This window comes from Macaca thibetana, chromosome 13, assembly GCF_024542745.1.
Source record: "Macaca thibetana thibetana isolate TM-01 chromosome 13, ASM2454274v1, whole genome shotgun sequence".
Taxonomy (NCBI): domain Eukaryota; kingdom Metazoa; phylum Chordata; class Mammalia; order Primates; family Cercopithecidae; genus Macaca; species Macaca thibetana.
This window is the reverse complement of record NC_065590.1, coordinates 52,322,724-52,336,421: the sequence shown is the minus strand read 5'-3', so window position 1 is coordinate 52,336,421 and position 13,698 is coordinate 52,322,724. Positions and strand designations below refer to the sequence as shown.

Sequence of the window (13,698 nt, the reverse complement as noted above, 5' to 3'; positions counted from 1 at the left end):
TGATGTGTCTCTGCCTCTGCTCTCCTGTTTCTAGCCTAAACCCACCAAAGGACGAATGCGCATCCACTGCCTAGAGAATGTGGACAAGGCCCTTCAGTTCCTGAAGGAGCAGAGAGTCCATCTTGAGAACATGGGATCCCATGACATCGTGGATGGAAACCACCGGCTGACCCTTGGCCTCATCTGGACCATCATCCTGCGCTTCCAGGTAAGAGTCTCTGCCCGGGGTTGCTCAGAACTTAGGCTGACCTCTCAGAGGTATGAGCATCCTTGTAGAGCCGGCCTCTGTGTGTCAGAGGGATCAGGAAGACCAGGTTGAAAGCATGTCTCAGAGTCAGGTGTGTCATATCCAGTCCTCAGAATTGAATGCTGCCTCGTAGGCATGTGGAATCTACTACATCCTCCTGCAATTGTACTAGCCCCTGATAATCTTAGCTCTCCTGTCAGACACGTCTCAGTGGCCCAGGGACTTCTAGACTGCATCCCAGCCCACCACTTTGCTGGCCCCTGCTCTAAATGTCTGGTCTCTGCTGCTTGGCTCTCAGGAGCAAAGGTATAAGGATGTGGCCAGTGCTAGGTTATTAGCTTAGACTGCCTCAGCTTCACTCAACTATGACATGTGTTACAGAATATTTTTAGGCAAAGCTGTTGAGGGTTATGGCGTGTGTGTGGGCTCCATTTTCACCTTTATCATTCTCTTTGGATGTGAGGAAGCAATTTGCAGGAGGAAAGTACAAAACGCTTGTGTTCCTTTGAATTGATGATGATTTTACGGGTTTTGTTATACTTGAGGAGGAAGGCTCTAAGTATAGAAGTATTTTAAGCCAGAAGGTACTCTCAAGGTCTTTTTGTTCACCACTTTCACTTTATGAAAAAAATTGGGGACCCAGAGAAGTTGGAAACCTTGCCCCTGATGACGCAGCCAGCCAGGGCTATAGGGGGCACCTCTGACCTCTTAAGAGAGAGCACTCAGCCTTTGGGACTGTGCAGCACTACGGGTGTGATTATTGGTTCTTTCTCCAGGCGGATGCTTCGTGCTCATGCGTTCCAATTAAAATTGGAAAGGCAGGAACAACTTTGTACTGTAGTGTCAGGTTTCTCTACAAACAAATATTCTAACAGTCCTGTCTCCTCAGTAACTGTGTTCTCTTGCCATTCCTTCCTGTTCTGCCCCTTTAATAAAGATCTGCTTGATTTTTCTAGGTAAACAAAAACCTCACACAAAAAGGAAAAACGAAAAATCAAATTATAGCTTGCTTTGTTTTCTTATTGAAACTCTGAAATCAGCCTGTGAACAATCCCTTTTCCTTCTCACTTGCCCTAGGATTGGGCTTCAGATAGTGTCCTGAGTATATATGTGGGAGGAAGAGGGTAGGGGACTAGAATGAGTTACAGGAAGAAACAGCTTCCTGACTGGCTGGTTCCCAAGCTGGCTGATCATCTGATGCCATTGGGAAACCCTCTTAATAATTCAGGTTCCCAGGGCCCAGCCCTAGTAATTCTAATTAAGTAGGTCTGAGGAGAGAACTGTTGTTGAAGATGGTACAACATCATTAAAGGAGTTAATTACAGCAATCAAGGACATTTTTTCCCTGGACAGAACTCTTATATTTCTGTCATTTAGATCCTGAATGATTTGAAAATGGAGTAGCCATTGAATCCACTAATTACTGCTCTTGTGTCTTATGGCAACGGAGGTGAAATTATTAGCAGGACACTCCTCAAGCTTCACCCCAGTTTTATGGAGTAAAATGTTGTATTTCTGTTACCTTTGGTCTGCAGTAATCAGAGCGTGGACGGGCATCCTGACTGTGGGCTGTCTTGAGAGCAGGTCAGCACCCAGGTCAGGGAGCTGGCATACACAGCGCTTTTCAGGATTCTCAGCGTGAATTGCGTTGAGTCATTGACCAGTTCACTTCCTGCCAGTTTGCCTATTCCTATAGTTCAACTTATAAATGCTGATGTGTATTTTCTCCCTTTCTGTTGCAATGAGAGGCATAGACTGCTAATGTTACCGCATGGCCTGCAGTGTTGGTGTCTGACATGACTCAGCTTTCTTCAGCAGCTTTATTAAAACATTACCTATTCTACAAAAATAATATGATTATGAATCAGCCAAGGCCCAGTTATAGATATCTAGCATATCCACAAGGATACTTGAGGTATCCTTATAGATACATAGGGTGAAGCTTCCCTGTGTATCTACAAGGGTCTCTCCTTCCCCCAGCTCCTGAATATACGGTTTTACAAGTTCCCAGTGTGTGTGTGCGTGTGCTCTCACTGCTACCAGGATATGGCCTGACCTGTATGTGCATAGAGGTGTCCATTAAATACTGATGATGACACCGATTTTTATAATGCTGCCCCTTTAAAAGAGAGTAAAAGGGCCAGATACAAAGTGGCTCATGCCCGTAATCCCGGCACTTTGGGAGGCCAAGGCGGGTGGATCACTTCAGGTCAGGAGTTTGATACCAACCTGGCCAACATGATGATACCCTGCCTCTACTAAAAATACAAAAATTAGCCAGGTGTGGTGGCACGCACCTATAATCCCAGTTACTTGGGTAGCTGAGGCAGGAGAATCACTTGAATCTGGGAGGCGGAGATTGCAGTGAGCCAAGATCACACCACTGCTCTCCAGCCTGGGCTGCAGAGACTGTCTCCAAAAAAAAAAAGTAAAAGGTGGTGAGAAACTGGAGTGGAAGTCTCTGAGTTTGCCTAGTTTAAATAGGGAGCTGTCTTCATTTCAGAAGGGTAGACTTCGTTTCCATATGGACAAATCTGGAAGCTGATACCCTTCTTCACACAGAAGCATAAGAAAGCCAATGAGTTACTATGTGAAGTTGCAGCCTGACTTTCCTGGTGAGCCCGTCTCTCACCCCTTGAGTGAGGGTTCTTCTTCCACATTCCCTTTCTGCACTTGAGCTAATGATCCTAATATTAGAGACTGGGGTTTATGCAAACTCAGGCTTCACCTTCTTAACACAATTAAAAATAGAGAATTTTTTAAAAATGTAGTTGTTTCAATTCCCAAGTGTTTTTCCTAGTTGAAAGTTTGTAACTTTTTAGTCCTGTATTTGTATATTTTGTCTTCATTCTCTCTCTTTCAAAAAGAATTCTGGGAAGTGTTTGTAGATTGAATGGAGTGAAGGTTGTAGGGAGCATGACAAAGCAGAGAAGCTTAAAATGGCTACAGCTGGAGGTGATGAATGGACTCCTGGCCAGCACCATCCACTCCTGACTCCATTCCACATTTTACTGTACAAGAGGAAACCTTCATATAGTAGACAAAAGTGTATTTGGAGCATTTGTCTAAAATTACGTAGCTGGCAGTTGGCGCCTAATCTAAGAACTAACATTCATGGACCCTTATGAGCTCTGCACTTCATTATATCATTTAAGTGCATAACACTGCTGTGAAATTAGCCACTGTCATTATTTCCATTCCTCAGATGGGGAAGCTGGGGAACCTGCCCAAGGGCACATGGTAGGTGATGGAGCCTGGATTCACATACAGGCAGTCTGACTTTGGTGCCAGCTGACCAGGCTTTGTTTATAATGTTGCAAATATGCTGCCTCTGAGCGGCTTATGAATGCACACCATGGAAGCACAGCGCTTAAGCACACACTTGCTGTAATGGTTTGGAAATGGTGCACACAGTGCCCTCATCAATGAAGGCTGCACCTAGTGTGAAAAATGTTTACTTACGAAAAACCGAACTCAGTATTTTTCTGGGGGTCTGATGAGATTCCAGATACACTGTGTGAACCGCTGTGCTTGCTTCTCACTGGAAAGATGGGCTGTCTCAGGGGTAAAAATGACCTCTGATAGGTGCTGGGAAGTCCCTACAGCCTTCTGTCTGTGCGACGTAGAAAACCTAGTTCTGGTTGTGTTTCTGGTTGTGCTTCTGAAGGAAGCAGTTTTCATTCACAGGGTAGATCGTCTGCAGGACAAGGCTTTGATCTCGTTTGTTCTTTATGTATAGGCAGACCTGTTCTTCAGTGGCTCTTTGAGACAGCTGACCCATCTATTTGTCTAATATTTCTTTGTAAATCTTAGATCCAGGATATCAGTGTGGAAACTGAAGACAACAAAGAGAAGAAATCTGCCAAGGATGCATTGCTGTTGTGGTGCCAGATGAAGACAGCTGGGTGAGTGTGAACGCAGAGGGTATTGGGGCTGCTGCTTCCAGGACTGAATTCCACTGCAGTCATCACTTAGAAGGTGTTGACAGGTATCTTTTCCACTGCTTCCACTGGGAAGTCTTGTTAACACATAAGCAGTTGATATGACTTTTCAATTAGCTCTCGGAATGGAAGGAGTTCTAATTTATATTTTAGACCTGTCATGTCTTCATAATCAGTTTCCTTCTCTTTATTAAGGAAGCTCCAAAGAGCATTATATTTTGAATTTGAAAACCCCTGGAAGCATGTTTAGGAATCATATCCATGATATTTTAAGAGTACAGTTGTAGGTTTTCTTCATCCTTTAATTTCTGTTTTGGGGAGCTTTCTTTGCACAGTAAACATTAGCATAACCTTTTAATATTATCTGTGTCAGTTTCCTTTGATTTTTTCATTGAAATTTCATTGAAGCTGTTTTTAGAGAACCGCACCTTTTTTGTTGCTCACTACTGTTAGGACTCAATTGATGCTAAACCTTCGAGTTCTTAGCAAATTGGTTTAAGGTTCTACGTACTTACTGAGACCCAATTTTAGGTTAATTAGATTTACTGTCAGAACTTCTTTAGGTATAGACGTAACTCTAATGAACATGAATTCAGAATATGAAAATCAGAACTCTGTCCATTATGAGAGCTAGCTGAAAAGTGATCATGTCTATAAAGAGCTTATGGCCTAATAAAAGGGTCAAGTCAGGTATGAACCTTTAATCAGCCACTGATATAAAGTTATTAATAGTCAATATAGTATCGAATAGCTGTTTCATTATGGGTAGGTTTCAAACATAAATTTTTCAGGGATTTTTCATCCAATTAAGTGGCATATGGAAGAAAGAAAGCTGAGTGTCACATGAACAGGTAGTCCCACCACTTCTTGTCCCAAAGTAACGTGTGACAGGGGACTGCAGGTCCTGGTGTCTTTGTAGGTACAGTAGAAAGCCAGTGGAAGCAGAGGCCTCACAGATGTCTAGGTTGTCGTCACTTTTTCCTAAGTAAGAGTAGCGTTTTAAATCTACAACACAGTTCACATGTTTTGTGAGATTGAATTACCAAGCAAGAAAAACCACATGGATGCATGTTTTATTTTTATTTTATGGCAAGCTGGAGTTGATGGGATTTTTGTTCTGACTTGATTGTCCTTAGTGATATTCACTGCTTTAGGTTTTACAATGCTTACAGACTTATTTATTAACAAAGCACTTCGCAAAAGTATAAACCTCCATGTGGTAATTGTGTTGCTTTTCCCTTCTGCTTTGTCCTTGGCAGGTACCCCAATGTCAACATTCACAATTTCACCACTAGCTGGAGGGACGGCATGGCCTTCAATGCACTGATACACAAACACCGGTAAGTCCATACAAATCATCCTAGCAATTGTGGGGCAAAAGGTTGCTGTCCGTCCATAGCAGGTTTGGGTAACTTTCCCATATCCGTTGCCTTAACTGTTGCACCATGGTGGAAATTCCTACATTCCATGTGAGGAAAATATGGGAGAATATGTAAATTCTTCCACACAAAATAAACAGGTTCACCCTTAATCTTTCTTTTTTCTTAATAAACTTTGAAGTGTTTATTCAAAAATTAGGTTTCATTGTTTGATGATTCCATAATAGTATATTTTAGAGTTTTACTCCACTAAGTGGTGATTTTAACCTTTTTGGAGTAACAGTCATGTTTCATTGGTCATATTTCTTTTCAAGCCACGATTTTTGTTGTGTTCCACTGTTCTGCACAGGCCTGACCTGATAGATTTTGACAAACTAAAGAAATCCAACGCACACTACAACCTGCAGAATGCATTTAATCTGGCGGAGCAGCACCTCGGCCTCACTAAACTGTTGGACCCCGAAGGTAGGGACTCAAGGGATAACAGGTGGGATTTGTAGCATCTGTACTATCCAGGTGTTAATGTAAAATCTGTTTTGTGTCAGCATGTTTCATTTGTATGGCATACTTTGGGAATTATCAAAGGAAGAGCTTAGTTTTGGTTATGGGAATTTTTTGAGGATTTGTGGAAAGGATGACACTCAAAAAAGGCCTTGAAAGATGAATACGATTCAAACAGAGTCTGAAGGAGAGCGTGTGCAGGCAGAGCTACTAGCATGAGCAAAGGTGCAGAACCAGGAAAGAGGAAGGTGTGTTTGAGGACTAACAATTCAATGGGAATGGTGGTTAGGGTAATAGTGTGGATAGGATCCCCACAGGGGCAACAGGCAACAGGGAGTCATTGAAGGTTCTTAGCTGCTGTGCTCGAAGTAGAAAAGTAGAAAACCTGGCATAGGCTCTCAATGAATGCTTGTTGGCTGACATTTATCTGAAGGTGGCAAGCAGGTTGGATGGGGATGGGTGGAGATTGGAGGTAGGGGCCTTGTTACGAGGCTGTGCTTTGCTTGTGAGCAAGTAAGAGTTTAAATGAGGAAGGCGTATTTGTGAAAGGGGAATGGGGGTGGAAGGAGCAGCAGTCACAGTCCTTTCTTACAGATTCATCCCATTCTCTGCATGGAACTAATCCCTCTTTACTCTGTGAGTCCCTGTGTAACTTGGAGCTGACCTGTGTGGAGCAGTCCCCCAGGTTGTATCTCCCTTACTTAACAAAATCCTAATTCTGGGTTTCATTTCAACGTGAGCTCTCATAGGAACTTTTTCTAATTTTGAGAAGCATTTAAAATTTCAGGATTTGTTTGTAGTGCTGAAGATTTATAGATCCTCTCAGCTGTGAACAAATATTAGAGAGGAAAAAAACCGTGTGTATGTGAGTGAAAGTTTAAAGTTCTTTTAAATATAGAACAGGAAGTTTAACTCCCCAAAGGCAGATCAAGGTCATGAGGCCTCCAGGCAGGCTTCTTGCTATTTTCCAATGCATCAGATTCGCTGATATGTTGGTTACAGGAAGTTGAGATAAAATTATCTTTGTACTAATCCATTAAATGATTTCTCAATATAAACAGAAAACTAAAATTCCTTGGGTTTCAATAAATCTTCGTGCTTAACCCCTATCTTACTATGGGAAGGAATTTTTCCTTACCCCATGTTCTTTGTGCTTTGATAAAGAACCTTTTTTTTTTTTTTTTTTTTTTTTTCCCTATTACAGTGACAACATTTTTTAATAACTTGCTCATTAGTTAATCTTTCTAATCACCGCCCAGTATGAAAAGGGGGATTGATGTTCCCCAGATCACAAAACAAGGAGCTAAAACTGGCAGCTGATTTCACTTTTGTCCTGTGGTTTGATCTTGATTATTAGTTGTCCGGGACCCCAAAGAGCATCAGTTAAAATCTACTTGTAGACAAATTAAATAAAAAGTTTTGCCTTCTCACTTCTTTGAGTTTTGTTGACATTTTGTGTTGATTAAATTGGGTACTTACACTGGCATTTTTTTCTGGCTGTCCTCCAGTTCACTCTCCTTTGTGCATACTTTGATGGGTTGAGCAGACACAGGGGCCCTGGGGTAGGGAACAGTAGCTATGATTCTGGCCCTCACCGCCACTGGCTGCCTAAGTGACCCTGGGCAGGGAGCGTGCCAGCAGTGCGTCCTAATGTTCTCTTGTTTAAATTAAGAGAAACAATTTTGCTCCATACAAGGCTGTCAGGGGTGGCAATAGGAATGGGGGTGTATGTATGAATGTATATTGAAAAAGAGCCTGATGATATCTGTTAAGAGCTGTCCTGTGTGTTCTTTTCACAACCTATCCCAAGTTGAGTGCTTTACTCAATATTGCCAAACTTCAAAGACTTGCTATTTTCAGTTGTTTGTTCCTTCTCTCAGTACCTATTTATTGACCACCTGCTTTGTGCAGGACAGCACAGCAGGAATGTGGGAGGTGGAGTGGCTTGCCAGGACAGGCTTCTACCCTTGACAAGGACTGAATTTTGTAAGGCAAACAAAACATGCATAAAAAACCATAACCTGGCAAAAAGTGGACTATGCAGCCATACGAAGTCCCAAGGGAATAGAGGAGGGAGACAATAATGTCAGCTGTAGGGATCATAAATGGTTGTATTGGGTGGTAACTTCTGAAATGGACCTTGATGGATAGTAAGAAAGTTACGGGATCAGAAAGGCCATTTCAGACAAAGGGAAATCATGAGTAAAGGAAGTCATGTTGGAAATTATGTGATATGTATAAGGAATGGTGAATGGTCAAGTTTGATTCAGAGATACAGTGCAGTGGCTCACATCTGTAATTTCACCTACTTAGGAGGCTGAGGTGGGAGGATTGCTTGAGCCCAGGAGTTTGAGGCTGCAGTGAACTGTAATCATGTCACTGCATTCTAGCCTGGGTAACAGAGTGAGACCCTGTCTCAAAAAAATTTAATAAGGAATACAGTAGCTGAGAGGTAGGACGCTATAGAATTTAGGAATGTCTAGAACTCAGTGCTTGACACTTAAATGAAGCGTGGTGAATATTTGAGAAATTGATGGAAAAAAGGGAAGGAAAGTTATAGCCAGATTCTAGAGGACTGAAGCGCTTATACTTTATTCTTCATACTGAGTAATTTTGAGCTAGGAGGAACTGTTCACAGCTGTGCTTCTGGAAGATCAATCTGGGTGCGCTATGTGTAAGGAAATTAAGTAGTAGGGAAAGCTGGTGGAGGGAGCCATTGTTTTAGGGCTGGTTATGTGATAGGATGGGTCTGAACCATGAGTCACAATAAGGATTCCACAAATAAGGGTCATCCCAACTCAGACTCAGTGACTAGCTGCTGGATACTGGTAACAAGAAGATAAAGATATCTAAAGACTGAGTGACGTGGGGCGGTGCTGGTCCTGTAGGAAGAAATAAGAACTCAGGCAGAGCAAACCCAGTATTATGGTAGGGCAGGGAGAGGAACTGTGTGTCTGTGGAAGGCATTTCATGAATATTCACGTAATAGGGAATCGGTGAGATGGTTTCACCCTCATTATCCTCGTAATTAATGCACTGATGGCAGAATGCTCAAGTACAAACATGAAGACCCTGCACCGTTCCTTGTTGTCCAGCAGTCGTTACATTCATTCCTGCTGCCTGGGTGGGGCACAGTAGCATGCAGTACACTGAATAAAGTCTTCTCTGGGTTACAGACATCAGCGTGGACCACCCTGATGAGAAGTCCATAATCACTTACGTGGTGACTTATTACCACTACTTCTCTAAGATGAAGGCTTTGGCTGTTGAAGGAAAACGAATTGGAAAGGTGAGCTCATGCCAGTTTTGTGAGTTGTGAAACATAATTAAGGTTCATTGAGCCCTCATTCTCCCATGCACTCATAAAATTTGCCAATAGCAATTTGTAGTGGGCTCTCCGGATGGTAGGGAAATCAGCGGAAGCCTCTTCATCCTGAAGGGTAACAAGAGGTGGGAGAGATGGCCACCATATTTAGGAAAGGATTTGGGGGCTAACTCAAACCCAGAAACATCCTTCTCCTCAACCTCTCCAGGAAACTGGGTATTGGAAATCTGATCGAGTTGGCTAATGTCATGGGTGTGACATCCTACTTACCACAGTTGAAAAAGTCCTAGCATCATGCTTTTTACTTCTCATTTGGCGATGTTCACCTACCATGTTTTCAAAACACCTCAGACCAGATGACATTGTCCTCTCAATGCAGTGAAGTAAAAAAGTAATGGGCATTTATGGGACAGGATCAAGCTAAATAGAGCCCTTTTTGTTTCTCTAGGGATTTCAGATGTTAGGCTACAGAAATCATTCAGAATCTCTTTGCTTGGGGGTTGGGAAGTTACAAAACCAATTACAGTTAGGCTGTCATTGCTCACAAATAATCAGTCTAGGTGCCTCTTAGCAGATGGTTCCTTGAGTTAAAATGCTTGTGCCCAGGTGCGGCCGAACTGTTTCAGAGCCGGCCAAACTGTTTCAAAGCCGGTCATTTAGTGTGTGTGCACTCGTATAGGGTTGCAATCGTATTTAACTTATGGAGCGACATGATCTTTTTAATTTTTCTATCCCTTGTTTACAGGTGCTTGATAATGCTATTGAAACAGAAAAAATGATTGAAAAGTATGAATCACTTGCCTCTGACCTTCTGGAATGGATTGAACAAACCATCATCATTCTGAACAATCGCAAATTTGCCAATTCACTGGTCGGGGTTCAACAGCAGCTTCAGGCATTCAACACTTACCGCACTGTGGAGAAACCACCCAAGTAAGATGCAGATTATAGTGTGTGATCATTAATATGGAAAGACACATCACTGTAGCCAGCCAACCCTGTGTTCTGATTTCTGTAATCTCATCTCTTAACTGAATGCCTCTCAGTAGCATGTCCTACTCCTTTTCATCTGATTCTGTGTTGCTGAGATTTATGATAGATCATGCTCTCTCTGAGCCCTTCCCAATAGAAATGTACCACTGACATACAGGATATATGAGAATTCTAAGAAATGGTACAAGTCCTCAACCCCTTATCCAAAACCATTGTGCCCAGTGTGTTTCAGGATTCCATAATTTTGGGATTTTAAAAAAACAGCACAGCTCATATGTTGTATATTACAAGACCCCAGATGGGACTAAGGCAGTAGCCCATAAGCCCAGTAAGTATCTGTAGCAAAATGTGTAAATATTCACATTGCATTAAAGACAATAAATAATTTCATAACAGTTCAGATCAAGTTTTGCAACCCCAAAAAAGTTTGATTTTTTTTCATATCTTTTTTAAGTTGATAATTGTTGAATAAGGATTGTAGACCTTATCTATTGCTTACCATAGTTCCAAAGTCATTTTTTTCTTTTCTGAAAACGGTTGCATATACCTTGGTAAGGTCTCTGAAACCCATTGAAAATTACATTAGGTAGACATTTGAAATAATCTGTGTTGAGTGCATTCAGCTACACTGAATGAATGAAGTCAGTCCGTTGTCCAGGATTTAGGGTTTAAAGCTTGACTGAAGTGAATACAAAGATTATTGCATGCCCTTGACACCCTCAAATATAAATGTCAGCAACAACAAACAACTATGAAAAAATTCCAGTTTGGTATGTTTCAAGGTTTGTAACAGCCAGTGAGCAACCTCCTGATGTCTCTTTGACATACATTTCACGTAAGTCAGACCAGAGTTAAATGATTTTTAAAATGCATGACTGTGTGAAATTTTTTTTTCTCCAGTAACAAATGAATGTTTTCCCCTGCGTTTAGATTTACTGAGAAGGGGAACTTGGAAGTTCTGCTCTTCACCATTCAGAGCAAGATGAGGGCCAACAACCAGAAGGTCTACATGCCCCGGGAGGGGAAGCTCATCTCTGACATCAACAAGGTAAAGTGGATCTGGACTCTGCATGGGCCCTGACCTCCTGGAGGCTTCAGGTTCTATCAGTATGTTTCGACTGCTAAGAGGACAAGAGACTGGAAGGGGCTGTCCCCACCTGCTGAATTGACAATTGGCAGCTGGTGCTCAGGTGTGGCAAAGGACCAAGCAAACAATGGTGCCGGGCTAGGCTGCTGGAGGCTTCGGGGGGTAATGTTAGATTTCATCAAACCAGCTTTGGCGCAGGCTATACACCTTGCTACTCAGATACATATCACTTTACTTCTCATCTGAGGCAATTGTTTGAAACAAATTACAGAAAGGAGAATTGAAATTTCACGTGTTTGGAATCATAGTGGTTGTGGGGCTTAGGATGTTGGCTTCTTCCATTAGAGAAGCTGTCAAATAAGCAATTTTAATCATCATGCCTGTTATGCCTGCAGTTATAGAAATTCACAGCAGGCATTATTTCCAACTAGAAAGAAATTTGAAAATTCTAGAACTCTGGTCACTTGTACACAACTACATTCCTTTTTGCTGCTCATTAAAAAAAAATTTTTTTAATGGGAGACAGGGTCTCGCTGTAGCTCAGGCTAGTCTTGAACTCCTGGCCTCAAACAATCCTCCCACCTCAGCTTTCAAAGTGCTGGAATTACAGGCACGAGTCACTGCATCTGACCCCACTTAGATTCCTTTGAGTGGAATGTTCGATCTTTTTTTTTTTTATGTGAAGAAATACGTTTCATAGGAATGAATTTAATATGGACAGTGGGTCAGGATTTTGAAAGAAATTTCAGATGTGTAAATTTTTTTAAAGTGGCTCAGGGTGGAATGAATGAGAAATTCATATGAATTCTTAGAAAAATCATGTATCTTTTTTATATGATCAAAGCTATTTAAGATAATTTATTTCCTCTTAAAGTAAGAGATTTATGATTTACTTATATTGCTTCATATCTACAGTTTTGTTTTCCAAGTACAACACAGAATCTTTAGATTTAAATGACGGAAGAGCGTTCCCATGAGGATACACTGAGAGAAAAACCCATTTTTTTCCTCAAGGCTTGAGAGTCAATGATGGTGGGAATGGGATTTCCCATTCAAGTTGTCGGGTCTTTTTGAGAAATACTAGCTGTTGACTGTAGCCACGGAAGTTTCCTTGAACACTACAGGAAACTGTTTGTGTTTGTGTGTGTGTGTGTGTATTTTCATTTTTGTAGGCCTGGGAAAGACTGGAAAAAGCGGAACACGAAAGAGAACTGGCTTTGCGGAATGAGCTCATAAGACAGGAGAAACTGGAACAGCTCGCCCGCAGATTTGATCGCAAGGCAGCTATGAGGGAGACTTGGCTGAGTGAAAACCAGCGTCTGGTGTCTCAGGTTCTGCTCTTGACATTATTAAAAAGACTGTTCCTGGGGTAATCTAGAAACACAGACATATGCCAGGGGCATAGGGCCAGAGGACAGCTGCTTATCGAGATTCGTTATTCTGGAGGAACTGTCAGGTCACCTTGGCTACTTCCCATGAAGAGGATGTTTATAATTTCTATATATATATTTCTGTTTATCTAACTTTTCATAGATGTGGAAGCAGCTCAAGCAGAGTTTGTTTAGAGCCATTGAGTGTGTGTGAACTGTTCACATTTATAAGTTCTAACAGTTTCTCTCTTTAAGCTTTGACCAACTAATCCTTCGAGGCGGTTAGACTGGTTGTGAAATAAGCAAAACTGGCTTGCTTTTCCACCTGACTTGATATAAGCTATCACCTGCTCTAGCTTTTCAGTCAGGTACTAGATATGAGCTGGGCCCCTCTGCAAAATGAGCAGTTACTAGTTTGCTTTGAGGAGGGCATCTAAGCTCAAGGCAGAGACCAGTGAGGTGGGGGACTCAGGAGTCAGATTTAGATTTGAGACCACCAGGGATTAATATGTGCTCAATATTTCATGTCTGTTCTGTTTCCTTTGGCAGGGGGGTGACGGGCAGGGGGCAGGAATGTTTTGTTTTTGTTTTGTTTTGTTTTGAGGCGGAGTTTCACTCTTGTCATTTAGGCTGGAGTGCAGTGGTGCCATCTCAGCTCACTGCAACCTCTGCTTCCCGGGTTCAAGCGGTTTTCCTGCCTCAGCCTACCAAGTAGCTGGGATTACAGGCACGTGCCACCACGCTCAGCTAATTTTTGTATTTTTAGTAGAGACAGGGTTTCACAGTGTTGGCCAGGCCAGTTTCGAACTCCTGACCTCAGGTGATCTGCCCACCTCAGCCTCCCAAAGTGCTGGG

The 13,698-nt window shown here is 42.1% G+C and overlaps 1 protein-coding gene across 7 annotated transcripts in view; it reads left to right on the top strand.

Annotated features, from left to right (window-relative positions):
• The window catches only part of SPTBN1 (spectrin beta, non-erythrocytic 1), a 213,406-nt gene that overhangs the window by 155,695 nt on the left and 44,013 nt on the right, over positions 1-13,698 (top strand). For all 7 annotated transcript variants that reach the window (XM_050753709.1, XM_050753710.1, XM_050753714.1 and 4 more), the window contains 8 exons: positions 35-208; positions 4,061-4,152; positions 5,448-5,528; positions 5,917-6,032; positions 9,245-9,357; positions 10,139-10,326; positions 11,317-11,434; positions 12,646-12,804. In XM_050753709.1, the coding sequence (XP_050609666.1) occupies positions 35-208; positions 4,061-4,152; positions 5,448-5,528; positions 5,917-6,032; positions 9,245-9,357; positions 10,139-10,326; positions 11,317-11,434; positions 12,646-12,804 (1,041 nt within the window). The remainder of the gene's footprint in view (positions 1-34; positions 209-4,060; positions 4,153-5,447; positions 5,529-5,916; positions 6,033-9,244; positions 9,358-10,138; positions 10,327-11,316; positions 11,435-12,645; positions 12,805-13,698) is intronic.